General features: G+C 34.0%; 1 protein-coding gene across 3 annotated transcripts in view; it reads left to right on the top strand.

Moving 5' to 3' along the window:
- The window catches only part of SLC39A9 (solute carrier family 39 member 9), a 38,019-nt gene that overhangs the window by 13,047 nt on the left and 8,720 nt on the right, over positions 1-16,252 (top strand). For 2 of the 3 annotated variants that reach the window (XM_023526853.1, XM_011383703.2), the window contains exons 2-4: positions 3,698-3,806; positions 11,569-11,766; positions 16,130-16,198. In XM_023526853.1, coding sequence (XP_023382621.1) covers positions 3,698-3,806; positions 11,569-11,766; positions 16,130-16,198 — 376 coding nt within the window. The remainder of the gene's footprint in view (positions 1-3,697; positions 3,807-11,568; positions 11,767-16,129; positions 16,199-16,252) is intronic. The other variant, XM_023526850.1, reaches the window with a different exon arrangement.

Raw genomic sequence — 16,252 nt, 5'->3', positions numbered from 1 at the left:
CATCCCAATCAAGATTTAGAAGATTTCTATCATCCCAATAAAATAACGTGGTGCCTCTTTTCAAGTAATTTCCTCTGCCACTGCATTCTCCCACTCACCCCTCCTGCCACTGTTCTGATTTCTGTTGACGTAGATTAGTTTGGCCAGCCTTTAAACTTCATATAAATGGATTCACGCAGTCTGTACTCTTTTTGTGTAAGGTTTCTTTCATTCAAACGTGGATAATGTTTTTGAAAGTCATTCATGTTTCTGTACGTCTCAGTAACATTTCTTTTTGTTACTAAGTAGTATTCCATTGTATCAGTACACCACACTTTGTTTATCCACTCTCCTATTGATGGACATGTGATCCAGATTGTGACTATTATTAATAAAGCAAGTTTTTTTGTGGACATATATTTTCATTTCTCATGGTAAACAGCCAAAAGTGGAATTGCTGGTTTAACTTTATAAGAGACTGTCAGTTTTCCAAAGTAGTACCATTTTATGCTCCCACCAGCAATGCATGAGAGTTCCAGTTGCTCTGTATCCTTGTCATCATTTAGTGTTGTCAGTCTTTTTAATTTTAGCCATTCTGGTGTGTATGAAGAGGTATCTCATTGTAGTTTACATTTGCATTTTCCTGATGACTAAATGATGTTGAGCACCTTTTCATGGGCTTATTGGCCATTCAGAAATCTTTTGTGAAGTATCTGTTCTACATTTTACCCATTTAAAATTTTTTTTGTCTCTTACTAAGTCGTACACGTTTTTTATATTTCAAATACAAGCCCTTTGACAGTGTCTTAGGTTCAGTTTCCCAGGAAACAGACGCTGAGAAGATTTGCATGCAGGAAGTTTATTGGGGAGTGCTCTTGGGAAGAACAAGTATGAATGAATGAGAAGGATTAAGCAGTTGGAGGTGAACTAATTCAGTTGCAGTAGAGGCCTCAGCTCACTACACAGCAGGCTCTGAAGCTGGATGACCTTTCAGAGATATCCTATTGAGGCAAGGGCACAGGGCTTTGTACCTCCCTCCACACAACCCAGTGGACTAGTCAGTGGATGTGGATTGTTCTGAGAGAGGAGATATAACGTTAGGTTAGTTCCTTCCCTTTGGCCCAAGGTCAGTTCTTCAGAGGGATTTAGCTGTGAGCCCTCAGTGGGCTACACTACCAGCAGCTGGGGAAAGAGATGTCTCTGACCTGAAGGGGGCTGAATTGTTATCACAGATAAATGTATTGTGGATGTTTTCTTCCTGGATGTAGCTTGTCTGTTCATTTTCTTAATGGATCAGCAAGCAATTTAAATTCAGTTGTTCAATTTTTTCTCTTATGGTTTGTGTTTTTGTGTCCTTGCTAAGAAATTTTGCCAACTCAAGATTGCAAAGATATTTTACATTTTCTAGAAGCTTTTGAGTTTTAGGTTTTATCTTTAGGTGTGTAATCCATCAAGTTAATTTTTGCATATGGTATGAGCTACCACCCAAGTAATTTTTGAGGGCCATCAGCTCCTTCTTTTTTAAATACATCCTCACTTCTCATCTTCCCTTAATTTGCAAAGCAGGGGCATCTTCCATATCCATTTCCTAGAGTAGGGCATTGTCAAAATGCGGATGGGACAATTTTCTAGCAATTTGCCCATTAGTTTGAATTGTGGAGTTCTGAAACCAAATCTTTAAAATGAAATCGTATCCTCAGTCCAGTTCCATTTTACCATTATTTTTGTCCTTACTTAGGTGTAAAACTTTACATTCATGAATTTTAAAAAAAAAAAGGTGACATTTATGACTTGATTAGAGAAAATGACGAAAAGATTAAGTCATTATCCTATCACCTACACAGAACAGAGCTGTTTCTCCATCTTGTGTTCGCCATGCTCTCACAATCTGTCTCAAATGAATGCTGTGATTAGCAGCACTTTGGTGAGTTTAATAACTTAGAAAAGACAAAGACTCTTAGGATAGTTCAGTATTAATTATTAAAATAGTAACACCAGCTGTTTGGTGTCATTTTTCTGAAATGCTTCAATCACTTTCTCCTGTTTCCTCATATATACTCACAAGATATAGAAATAGTCTTATTTTATAGAAAAGTTGAGGTACTGAGTTATTAACCAGTTTGGACATGGAGTCAGTTCTATCTCTCAAGCCAGTGCCCCAACCACTGGGTGTATTCAGAATACTCTTGGTTTGTAAGTAGCTAATAATGTTCATCTTAAATGTATGAAGGGCTAACCTGGCCTGTGTGCTCAGATTGTGGGAATTTCCCATTTGCTGTATGGCAAGTATTAGTTGGTGCTGATATTACAGCTGTAGTTCCCTTGTTTTCAGTAGAGACACAATAAGCTATAGATCTCTTCCTTCTTCCCAAACCAGGAGGGGGTAATATTTCCACCAGGCTTTTGGCTAAGAAACCATTTTCCCATAGAGACTGTGTGTGTGTGTTTGCATGTGTATATATTTCCCCAGCCTCATAGGTACAAGTTCATTAGTATATCAGAGGTAATACAGCCACTATTATTTTTGCTAATCTCATGACAGAAACTAAAACATAAAAATGAAGTATATGATATACCATTAAATTACTGAAACTTTTTTATAAGCAGTGTACATAATTACCCCTTGTAGTTTTTAAGATTTTTTTTTTTTCATACTGTTAAGAGTCTTAGAAGCCATATAGGGTACACCACTGCTTTAAGAAATTTTGAAATGTAATCCTTTATATCTTGTATGTCAGGAGACAGTCCCTCAGATAAATCTGGGTAAAAAGAAAAAAAATATAATTAAGTTGAATTAAAACCGTAGATCATTTATGGCATTGATTACGAGAATGGTTTTACAGATGTAACTCAATACTCAAGTTGTATATATTAAATATCTGCAGCTTTTTGTATGTCAGTCATACCTCAGTAAAGCTGTTTTAAAAAAACCCATGGAACATTTTAGTATTGAACTAAACACATTTTTTTAATTGTATGAATAATATATGTTCATTTTAGATAAATTTTGATGCTTTATAAATTACATTTATAAATTATATATTATACATTATGTTTATAAATTATAAAGTAAGAAATTTGTTAATGTTTAATTTATACCTGTATTTATATGTATATTTTTTATTAAAGTATGATTATCAAAAAACAAAAACCATGTTGTCTGCCACCAACTTTTTCCTCATAGCAGTATATTATGACTTTCTATATCGTAATTTTTAATAGCTGAGTATTGTGGTACTGTGATGAAGTATCATAGTTTATTCAGTCAGTCTTTCTTGGACATTTAGTTTATTTTCGGGTTCGCACTCTTAATAAGTGCAGAGGTCATTTTTGCATAGTTCTTTCTTTCTCAGAGTGAATTTCTAGAAGTGAAATTGTTGGATCAAAGGATTTACATTTTTGAGACTTTAAATTTCCAAATTGTAGTCCAGATAGGTTGCAGCAATTCACATTCTTTCTGGTGTTAAACAAGTATGCTTATTTCTCCCTATCATGGATAAGTTTTCCCGCATCATTGCCAATCTGGTAAATATAAAAATGGCGTCTGCTTGTTTTAATTTGCATTACTTATGAAGCTCACCCTTTTTCATATTTACTGGCCATTATAGATATTGGTCTCACAAATGAGTGGCTCACAGTCTGCATTACAGATAACTTCGGAAACTTTCTCCCATTCATTCATCAATCTTTTAAACATTTTCTTATGTTTTCTTTCCAGGAGCGACTAAAGCTGGTGACTGTTTTGGGTGCTGGCCTTCTCTGTGGAACTGCATTGGCAGTCATCGTGCCTGAAGGAGTACATGCACTTTATGAAGATATTCTTGAGGGTGAGAAAGAGAAGGGCCTTCTTTGAGTTATGTTATTGACATAGAAAGTTGAAAAGTTAACCTTAATGGTATTTTTTATAACAGTTCATTTTGTGATTTGAATGCTCCAATTCATGAATACCACTTAAGATTTATTTGCAATAGTACATAGATTCCAATCTTTTAAAGTATGACAGTCCTTTTTTTATGCCCAGTCAAACTTCCCAAATCCTATATGATGGTGATTATATTTTTAGTGTTTTTTAATTGAAAAAATGTAGATATACAATTTGGATTTCAGGGTTTTTTTTTTTTTTTTTATAATAAACTTTGTAGATAATTGGTAAGGACCCCTGCAGTAAAGATTAACTGAAAAACTAAAGAGGCCTCTCCTGATCTTAATAACAACAAAGAGAACAGTATCGCTGTATAAGAGTAAATGCTGGGTGGTCAGCTTGGTTCACTTACCTGCTAAATAATTTGGTCCTTCACACCAGCTTGAAAGCATACTTGATTCAGATTTGTGACTCAGTAAAATCAGATTACTACTTGTCATGAAACTTCACAGATACTTGTGAAGGCTTGAAACTACAGCTGTTAAATTGGTGGCTGAATCTTCAAGTGCCAAGAGTCTACTGGACTTTAAGAATAGTAAAGAGGTATGAGCCTTCCAAATTTCTTATTAAATCCAATAAATAAATAGTTTTTCAGTAATCAGTTGAGGAAGAAACCTATGTCCTTTATCCAGAATGATGATGCTCTTATGTCTGGTGTATAAATATGGGCATAATGGTAAAGAGTGAGGATTGAGGGGATCTTAATGCAAAATAGGACAGAGGCTGAGGATTGGTCAGCTTTAGGGGATAAAAATAATAAATCAGGAGCCATAGAGTAGTGGTTTCTATTCTTTTTTGATCATATTAGGAAAAAAGATATACATGTACTATTTTACTGATTTACTATGTACATTATAAAACGCATGCCTACAATGGAAAAATTTGAAATACGTGATTTAAAGTAAATGTGTATCAATCAGTATTTTCTTTATTATCTCAGTGGATCATCTTGAATTTTTCTGGGTATGATTTTTCTACTATAGAGATCACTATCCTAGTATACTAGGAAACATTCAGACCATGACTAAATAGACAATTAAATTTTGTTTCTTGGCTTTGTAACTAAGAAAGAATTATGGGTGGAAGTTGTTTCCTAAACTTGTCTAATAATAAGTTACTTGAGGGAGGGCTGCATTTTAAAAATTTCATTTCCTGATCCCTAACCTAGACTACAGAAGCAGAGTTTCTAGAGAGAAGTCCTGAGAATATCTATTTTTAACACATTGCCAGGTAATTCGTATTAGACAAGTTTGGGAATCACCGAGATAGAGAAAAGAAGTACTTATGGTGTACTTTTTTTGTTTGTTTATAACATTTTTATTGAGATATAATTCTTATACCATATTTTAGTTATAGTTTTAAAGTTAAATTTAGCTGCTGTGTGTTAGATTGTATTCCTTTATTTTCAGTTCTTCTGGATTTTGGCACAAAATACTATCGTAGAGTCATTTGAAAATAGATACAATGTGCTTTATAAACCTGCTTCTCCAAAAATAAGCATTCCATTCTCTTTAACTTTTTATGATAGATTAATCTCCAGCCCTAAGCCATCATTTAAAATTTATTTTATTATTTATGTATGTTACATTCACTTTTTTTGGTGTACAGCTCTATGAGTGTTGACAAATGCATTGACCATATTTGTGTTAGTCTATTTCTGGACTCTATTTTATTCCATTGATCTGTATGTCTCTCCTTTGCCAATATTACATTGTCTTGAAGTCTGTATTTTATAGCAAACCTTGGAATCAGATAGTGGAACCCTTCTAACTTGATGATTTTTTTCACAATTGTTTTGTTTAAACTAGTTCCTTTTTTCTTTTTATAAAAATTTTGGTATGACCTCGTTAATATCTACAAAAAAATGCTGAGATTCTGATTGAGATTGAGATGAATCTGTAGATTAATTTGGGGAGAATTGACACCTTAAGAATATTGTGGTTTTCTAATCCGTGAACACAATGGATCCTTTAGCTCTTCTTTGATTTCTTTCATCAGTGTTGTAGTTTTTAGGATACAGATATTTTGTTAGAGTTTACCTAAGTATTTCATGTTTTCAGTGCAATTGTAAATGACATTTTTTTTTAATTTAAATTTTCAGTATTCTAGTATTCATAAATTTGCTAAACTTATTAGGTATAGCGTTTTTGTATATTCTTTGAGATTTGCTACATAAATAATCATGTCATCTGTGAAGAGAGACAGTTTAATGTTTTCCTTTCCAATATGCTTTTTCTTTCCTATTGCACTGACTACACCATCCAGTATGAGTTTGATTAGAAATGAAAGTGGACAGTCTTGTGTTGTTCTCATTCAATCTTTTACCATTAAGTCTAATGCCTACAGTGATGTCAGATGCAAGTTTTTATAGATTCTCTTTTCAAGTTAAGGAAGTTTTCTTCTGTTCCTAGTTTGCTGAGAGTTTTTTGGTTTTTTTTTTTTATCTTGAATGAATGTTGTCAAATGCTTTTTTTACTCTAGTAATGTGGTGAATTACAGTGATTTTCAAATAGTTGAACTAGACTTGCATATACCACCCTCCTCAACCCACCCCCTGGCTGTTGTGGATTTTCATTTTTGTATATTGCCAAACACAGTTTGCTAATACGTTGTTGAGGATTTTTGTATATCTTCATGGGGAATATTAGCCTGTGGTTTTCCTTTCTTACAGTGTACTTTGTGTGGTTTTTGTCATCAGAGTAATGCTGGCCTCTTAGGGTTGGAAAGTGTATGCTCTTATGTATTCTGGAAGAGACTGTATAGAATCAAAATACTTCTTCCTTAAATGTTTGTTAAGATTTACCTGTGGTATTTTCTATATTGGAAGGTTTTTAGCTCTGAATTCCATTCAGGTTACCTACTTCTTGAATGCACTTTGGAAGTTTGCGTCTTTCAAGGAATTGATTCAGTTCTAAGGTGAAGAATTTATGGGCATAAAGTTTATAGTAATCTTTTATTATTCTTTTAGTGTCTGTAGTAATTTCTTATCTTTCATCCTGATATTGATAATTTGTCTTCTCTTTTTAACTTGGTCATTCTGGCTAGAGGATTGTCAATTTTGTTATTTTTTTTCAAAGAACTGTGTTTGATTTCATTGATTTTTTTTTTCTATTGATTTTTCTGCTTTCTATTTATTGATTTCTGCTCTTTATTATTTTCTTCTTTTTGCTTTCTTTAGGCTTTATTTGCTATTTTACAAGATTCTTTATGCGGAAGCTTATTGATTTGAGATCTTCTTTTCTAGTATAAGCAGTTAATGCTATCAATTTTCCTTTAAGCACTGCTTTAGTTGCATCCCAGGAATTTTGATATATTTTTATCTTCATTTAGTTCAAAATATTTTCTAATTTTCTTTTCAAATTCTTCTTTGACCTATGTGTTATTTGGAGTGTGTTATTTAATTTCCAGTTTTTCCCCAGATTCTTTCTATTACCAATTTCTAGTTTAATTTTATTATGGTCAGAGAACATACTTAGTTTAATTTTTGAATACTTACAAATTTGTAAATGCTTTTTATAATGGTCCAGAATATGATTCATTTTGCTGAATGTTCCATGTGCACTTGATAAGACTGTATATTTTGTTGTTATTTGGTAGAGTGTTCTGTATATGTCAGTTAGATCAAGTTGTTTGATCTTCTATATCCTTGCTACTTGTTCTACTGATTACTGAGATAGAAATATTGAAATCTTCAGGTACGTTTGTGGATTTGTCCATTTCTCCTTTTAGTTTTATTAATTTTTGTTTTATGTATATTGAAGCTCTTTGGTTAGGTGCTATGTCTTATTGATGAATTGACCTTTCCATCATTATGCAATGTCTTTATTCCTGGTAATATTTCTTGTTCTCATGTCTACTTTATCTTTATTAATATAGCCATTCCAGTTTTCTTTTGATCAGTGTTTAAATGCTATATCTTTTTCTATCCTTTCACTTTTAACTTATTTATGTCATTCATTATATTTAAAGTGGTCTTCTTGTAAACAGCATATAGTAGGATCATGTTTTTTTAAATCTCTGTCTTCTAATTAGTGTGTTTAGACCAGGGGTCAGCAAACTTTTTCTGTAAAGCGTCAGATAGTAAATATTTTAGACTTTTTGAGCCATGTGATCTCTGTCAGTACTATTCACCTCTGCCCTTGTAGCCAAGTTCACTGATTCTTTCCTCTGTCATCTCCATTCTGCTATTGAGCCTATCCAGTGAACTTAGTGTTTCAGATATTTTTCAATTCTAAAAGTTCACTTGGTTCCTTTTTATAGTTTCTATTTCTCTCCTGGGGACATCCATTCATTTGAAGTGTGTTTACCTTTACCTCAGAGGGCATACTTATAGCTGCTTTAAAGCCTTTTGAGTATTCCAGTATCTCAGTTATTATGAGGGTTGGGTTGATTGTCTTTTCCCTTGATGTAATTGGTCATATTTCATTTTCTTTGTATGTCAAGTAATTATGGATTATAGCCTGGAAATTTGAATATATAATTTGAGACTTTTGGGTCCTCTCAGTCCTCTGGAGAATGTTTATTTCTTTTGTTTAGCTGACAGTTACCCTGATTGGGTTCAGACTGTCAGTTCTGTGTTGCCTTTTTGGGGAATAGTTCCAATTTTAGTTCAGTTTTCAAAGCCTTTGCAATGTTGCTTTGGGTATGTCTTGTCCCGCAGAGTTCAGGGGTGAGTCTGGGACTTGTGCCATTTATACACAGTATTAGGGGACCCCATAGCTCTTTAAAGTATTCCTCTCACACCCTCTGGCTCCCAGGGGACCCTTTACTTGGTCCTCTGGCCAGAATAAGTTTCTCTAGGAGTTTTAGCTGTCTGTGTTGTCACTGCATAGTTCCATGTAACTTGGGCTGCCTTCAGGGCAAAATAACAGGAGAAAAGAGAGAGAACAGAATAACTGGATTTCCCTCCATACTTTTCAGACCACTGGGACCTTTTCCCCAGTTACTGTGGCCAGAAAGGTGAAGTTCTCTTGGGGTTTTAACTGCCTGCATTATTTCCATGGAGTTCTGCAAGTGGATGTGCCTTCAAGTAAGGGCTAGGAAAGAAAGAAAGAGGAGGAAACGAAAAAGGGTGGGGGGCTTCCCTCCACCAACATGTTTCAGTGCCCCTTTTTCCTGGTCCTCTAGCCATAGGACAGGGTTTCTTTTGATGTTTTTGCCGCCCTCTCTCCTCTTGCTATTGTTTACTTTTTGTAGTCCTCAGATAGTTAGATGTTTTTTGTGTGATCTTAACAGAGTTTTTGTTTGAATCAGTGCATAATTGAGACTATAGTGGATTTATCCACCTTGGCCAGCACCAGAAGTCCCCATCATTCTTTATATAAAGTAAATATTAATACTGTAGTTTATTAAAATTTTTGAGATAGCTCACCTATAATATTAGCCTTTCCAAATTTTCTACATTTCTCATATACTGATGAGTTTAGTCACAATCACTTTAGTTTCTGCAGCTTTATCTTTTCTTCCCCACTTTTTTATCTGTAGATCAAAACTAGCTTTTCTCCAAACTTCAAGAAAGGAGTTTGTTTACATGTTAATACAGCCTGTGGTTTAGTTTTTCTGAGGACCTTGCAATTAAGATAATTAACAGATACTTTTTCAGGGCTCAGTGTACAGTATTAACTACGTGTCCTGACACTTTAATAAGCACTATTAAATACTAGTTAATTTAAAAAGAAACCTCTCACATATTCTTCCATAATTATAGCTCTAAAATCACTGGAATTAGATGATCATCAGCGTTCACGTGAGAAAACTGTCTTTCTATAGAAATAGAAGTTTTAAGAACATAGTTTATTGAGTATTGCAAGTGCTTGTTTACTGTGGAGCTACAATTCGAAACCACCATAATTCTTTGGAACATTAGAATTAATATGCTTAGGAAAGCAGGTTATGGGGTCAAAGACCTAAATATAAATGTGATATATTCATAACTAGACATTCATTGAAACTGTTGACATCAAGAATTGTTCAATATGGATTTCCCACTAACTTCTGCAAGAATGCCACGTATCAGATTCTACAGAGAGGTACAATTACTATCTTATGGCTTTCCTCTGTCATTTTGCTCTACGTTTAAGTAAAAGAGGGTTATAGCTGCTATTATATTTAATTAACTCTTATCCTGTCATTCATTAATAAAAATGGAGCTCTTTAAGACTCTTGTTATACTTTGCTGAAACATGGGTGATAATGGACTAATAAGATCTAGCTCCTCTACCTCTTATTTTGTCTGCTAAAATGTCTGACGTCTGCTTTTCCCCTACATACCCCTTTTCTTTTCCTCCAACATTATTTTATTGCTCAGTATTGTATCTAACCAGATACTCAGGTCAAATATTTAACATAAATGTTTAAAATTGAATCTCCCAAATTAATTCTATTTAATATATAACTATGTTCGGGAACAGCTTGTGAGCCCTTACCACTTATTATATACCATACTGACTAGAGATGAAGGTGACGGTTACAAAACAATATGAATGTACTAATGCCAGAGAATTGTACATTTAAAATGGTTAAAATGGTAAATTTTATGTCACGTATATTTACCACATTAAAAAAAGGCTTTTAAAAAAGTTATGAAAACACATCAAAAATATCAGGAATTAGAAAAATATAAGGAATTAGAAAAATATATAGGTTTTTATTATCTTCAGATGATGTTCTTTGTGCCCCTCAAAAATGGATGTTAAAGAATCAAGGCAGGGTCTAAAATATTACAACAGACTTGTTCAGTTTCTTTGATCAAAGCTAAAAAATGCTTGTTCAATTACATGTCTAGTATGTTAGCCTCTATTCGTGAAACACCGCAAAGGATTCTGGCCTTGAAGCATTTGTTTTGAGTGTCAGATATGTACTAGTAGTATTACTAGGCTAGAGGTCATTTTCTGTAATTCAGAATCTTCCAACAATCATGATAGTTCTAGAACTGAATTTAGACTGCAGGATATGCCTCTATTAAACTAAACTGCTCTCTCCCTTTTAGTTTCTAGTTAGTGATTGCTCCTTGATATTTTTTAAAGTTAAAAGTTTTATATTCAGGGGGGAGCGGGGAGTTAGACAGGGTAAAAGAGGTCAAATATGTGGTGACAGAAAGAAATCTTAACTAGGGGAGGTAAACACAGTGTAAATATATATATGCCTTACTGTTAAAGTGTACAGCTGAAACTTAATGGTTTCATTAACCAATGCCACCATTAAAAAATTAATTAATTAAATTTATATTCAGTTTGCACTTTATTTGCAATTTTTATATCAACGTAGGTATAAAACTAGATGACTTTGATTGTAATTATTTTCATTGTTACTGTTCTTGATTCACCTGTTTTCATCAGAATACAACTTATTGTGGTTTCTGATGAGATTGGTATGAATTTCAGAGCCAGAAAGGAGAATTTGGAATATGACTGCTTTCTTGCTTGGTGATTTGCTTCCATTTCCTAGGTTTTGAGAATAATAGGCAGTTAAAAGATCTGAATGCCAAAAGCAAAAGACACTTGGGAACTTTTTCATCTTGAACTTTAAGGAGTTTATGATTGGCTGGAATACAAAATAGGAAATGGATGATTTTTCAGTAAAGTAAGTAGAGCTTGAAATACAAAAGAATGGAAGCTTCTAAGTGAAAATGTGGGAAAACATATTTTCTCTTTATGGTTCTGCTCTAGGAAAACACCACCAAGTGACTGAAACACAGAATGTGATTGCATCAGACAAAGCAGCAGAAATACCAGTTGCCCATGAATATGAGCGTAGCCATGACCACACACAGCTGCATGCCTACATCGGTGTTTCTCTCGTCTTGGGCTTTGTTTTCATGTTGCTGGTGGATCAGATTGGCAGCTCCCATGTGCATTCTACTGATGGTAAGTGACTCCAGGGCTTTCTGGGCAGTGCAATTAATTTGCAGTTTAGAAAATCACAAATGATTAAATAATTCAGTGTGTGTCACTGGCCTGATTTAGAGCTAAAATTCATAGCCTTCAGCATCCTGTGAACATTTTATTCAGTTGGGGGAGCCAGTGAGCTGTGACATGTGGCACAAGAGAGTGTTTATTGGGTATTATCCTGGTTATCCTAAAGCTATCACATTAAGAGTCTAGGGTAGTAGTTCTTAACCCTTTTTGTGCCATGGAGCCTTTAGGTTGTCTAAAGCCTATGGACCTTTTTTGGAATACGGTTTTTAAATATGGAAAGTATAGTGCATAGGATTACAGAGAAAATCAATTATATTGAAATATAGTTAACAAAACATTAAAACAAATTTGTGGTATAGTAATATATGTCTTTTTTATCAATACATTAAATAATGAGATAATACATTTAAATCATAAGCAAGGTTAAGCTTCATTTTTTAGACATCAGTATGACAGCTACTATTGCTTAGCTTGACTAAGAACGTTCAATTTTGAGATGGGCTTTAACAAGACAACATGAGTGTCAGGTTGAACATCCAGTTCATTTGGGTTTTTGTTTTTATGGTTATTAGTATAGAAAATTCTGATTCACAAAGATATTTTCTTACAAATATACTTAAACACATTTGTAGGTTGCTTATCAAGGAAATATAAGCTTCTCTCAAGGACAACTAGAATTCGCTAAGATTTTTTTAAATTTAACTTAAGTCATAGTAACTTTTTTGTCTTAAGATCTGGACAAAATTTAAAAAACAACTACCTAAAGATACAGGAAAGTTACCTAAAGCAGGCAAATTCTAGAGAGGAGTCAACACTTGAAACAGGTTGATTCCTGTTTTTACTGCTTTTAGCAGTCAGTACCCTGTGGGGTAGCTCAAATCCTGATAGAAAACTCAGTCTTTCTGGCCTAAGTAACCAGAGAACAGAATTCAGGTTAACTGAAGCCACTGGAAAGCAAGGGAAGAATCTTAAGACAAAAGAGAGACAGAGAAATGCAGCCCCAAATTCTTGTGTAAAATCTGCCCAAATCTGTGACTGAGCCCTGAACCGCACTTTCAAGGTTGGACTCCAGACAGCTCAGCTAAAAATGAAAAATAAACTGGGATTTGAGCAGCTGCCCAAAAGACATTTTGCAGTTTGAGTCAAACCAAATTACTTAAAACAAAAAAATCAACACTCTCTGGAGGAATATAATAGAATCTAGAGTATCCACAAGATAACATTCACAATGTCCAGGATATGATTCGAAATTCACACCGGTGAACAGCAATATACATCTTATGCCTGTCCTGAGAGGTATCACCTATATAGTATTCCATTCGAGAATGCATAATCTAAGAACACATCAGACAAACTCAAAAGGAAGGATCATTCTATTAAAAAACAAGAAAGGTACAGGGAAGGGAATGTATTCTTCAAAGATATCAACATCACAAAAGTCCAAAACAGAGAAAATGTTCAAGATTAAAGGAGACTAAAGAGCTATATCATATATTACATGTATAAGTGCAATATATGTTGCTAGACTGGATCCTTTCTTGATAGGAAAAATGCCATGAAAGACGCTCTTGGGCAATTGAAAATATTAGAATTTGCAAGAGAGATTAGAAAAAGTATCAATGTTAAAATTACTGAAGTTGGTAACTGTACCATGATTACGGAATAAAATATCATTTCTCTTAGGAAATACACACTGAAGTATTTAGGAATAAAGAGTTTATGACATATGTGACTTACTCTTAAATGGAAAAAAGTGTATATATGTATGTATGCTTGTGTGGTATGCATAGAGAAAGAAAGAGCATGAGCACAGATGATAAAGCAAATGGGACAAAATGTTAGGTTATTGGCATTCTGAAAAATGGGTATATAAATGTTTTTGAACTATTATAATTTTTCTGAAGATTTAAAATTATTTCCAAATAAAAGCTTTTAAAAAATTATAAGGTTAAACTTAAATTAAAAATACTCTTGATCTAGAAAGTCTTTTTTATCTCCTTGAATACTATTTTTCTCTATAGTTTTTTTTTTTGAATAACAAAGGCTTATCTTGAAAAATTGAATTAGGCGTACATGGTTTCTATTCATGTTCTTTATTCCAAATGGCAAATGAGAAGAACCCTCTGTTGGATGGTATCCAACTCCAACTGCATTATATAGTTACCCATAGTCACCTGTGATATTTTTCTCACGATTCTTGACAGTTTCAATTTAAAATGCATTTTGTGTTACTTTATTCCTTCTATTTCATCTCTGAAGTCATTGTTTTTGATGGCTTTCATGTATCTGATGACCTGGTTTTACGTGTTATGTGCAGGGTATTATACATTATTAAATATCAGTAAAAGTTAATTCATTTATTAAATTTTTGCTAAAGTGCAGTTGGCCCTCTGTATCTGTAGGTTCAGCATCCATGATTTTAACCAACTGCAGAAAATATTTGAAGAAAATGTTACATTGTGCTGACATGTACTATGTAGTTAAGGCTGTGCTAGATATGTAGAGGCTTTTTTTTCTTGTCATTATTCCCTAAACAAAACAGTATAACAAGTATTTACATAAAATTTACATTGTATTAGGTATTAGAAGTAATCTAGAGATGATTTAAAGTATACAGTAGGATATGCCTAGGTTTTATGCAAATACTACACCATTTTATGTAAGGGACTAGGGCATCTGCGGCAGGGTGGGAGGAGATCTGGAACCAATCCCCCATAAATATGGAGAGACAACTCTACAGTCTTCCGATAGATTTATAAACACTGTGTTCTAATTTTAAAGCCTTTAATTTTTAAGATGTTAATTATAACAAAACTGTGTATAAAGAAAAGCCAAAACAAGTTTTTTATGCAGTGTAATACGATGGTTCTTCCCATTGTGGGGTGATATTGAAATATTTGTTGTCTCAGAGTGATTAGAGGCCTTAGCTTCCCTTCCTTGCAGGGTTTTAATTAGAAGATAAATTTTATTGGTAAAATGATAATGTTACTTTATTGTATATGCTTTTTCCATTGTAAACCATTCCTTCTCTGCGCTGGGCTCCTCAAGAAGATTAAATTCCTTGGAATTTATTTGACTAATTTCCATCTGTCATTTCACCTGACATTTTGATGTCCTCTTCTTTTAACTTTACATTGTTTGGATATTTTTACTTGTATATTTCTTATAATAGCAGTAGTATTCATGTGATACAGATAAATACTTTTCATTCTTCAACAAGGATTTATTAAGCAACTGTTAGGTGCCAGTGCTCTGCTAACATTCTATAAGTAATATAAAAAAGAAATAGAGAGATAGAAATTTTAATTCTGTGTAGTTTACAGTCAATCTGGGGATATAAGACATATTTAAATGAAAATAGTTTTCTAAATCTAAGGTAGTGATACAGTAGAAACTCTGGAGCCTCACGCAGAGACTGTGTGCATAGAGCTCTAGGTTTCTAAGCAAGGGGAGAGTTGTTTTGAACTGGAATTAATCTTTTTTTTTTTCTTGAGGGAAGTGGTCCTAGAATCAGACTTTGAATAATGTCTAGGTTTTGAATTGACAAGCTGAAAAGTTCAGTATGTGCCAAGTAGTAGGGGTGAGGAGATTTGGGGAAAGGAGAATGAGAATATTTTGTTAGAGAGTGTTAAAGGAAACTGGTTTTAACTGGACTGGATAGTGGGAAAAAAAGATATCAGTTGGTAAAGGGCTTAAGAACCTACCGAATAGATCAGTTTGGACTGACTATGAAAAGCATCATATTCTTAACTGGTTAACAGACACATCAGAAGAGCGGTGTTTCAGAAAGGTGAATCCGACAAGGACATAGAAGATGAGTTTAGATTACAAAGATATGAGAAGAAGGGGAAACCAGTTGGAAGCCTATTGTAATTTAGGTTTTAGTTTATGAAAATTTAGGTTAGGATGGTGGCAAAAAAATGGAGGAAGGCAAATGTTAGAATAAAGATGAAGTTTCAGGAGGAGGCTGAGGAAGATGAGATAGGCAATGACAATTTGAATGGTCTGGAGAGAAGTGATCAGAGCCCACAGACAGAGTACTTTCCATGGAGAGGTAGAAGGTTGAGGGGTATGAGGCAGCTGGGGTTTATACATTGTCTGTTCAGGAAAGGCTGAGTCAAATGAAGAGTTCCCTCCTGCCCACCTCTTTAAGACAGGGGGAAACTTCTAAGTGATAGAAGCAGAAGAAAAAAGCAAGAAAAATAATCCACTATTTTAAGAGCTTTCAAAGAATTCTTCCACTTCCAGGTCAGTGTTCTAACAGCTCTTGTTTCACATTGCTTAATGGCTGCCTTGCTTATTTTTACTTCAGATCCAGAAACAGCAAGGCCTAGCAATTCCAAAATCACCACCACACTGGGTCTGGTCGTCCATGCTGCAGGTAGGGAACCCCTTTCTTTTGTGCTGCGCAGTGAGAAGACAGTGTTTACTTCAC

The sequence above is a fragment of the Pteropus vampyrus genome, unplaced genomic scaffold, assembly GCF_000151845.1.
Source record: "Pteropus vampyrus isolate Shadow unplaced genomic scaffold, Pvam_2.0 Scaffold15, whole genome shotgun sequence".
In the NCBI taxonomy this organism is placed as follows: domain Eukaryota; kingdom Metazoa; phylum Chordata; class Mammalia; order Chiroptera; family Pteropodidae; genus Pteropus; species Pteropus vampyrus.
Note: the sequence above shows the minus strand (reverse complement) of the source record. Positions and strands in the feature narration are given on the sequence as shown.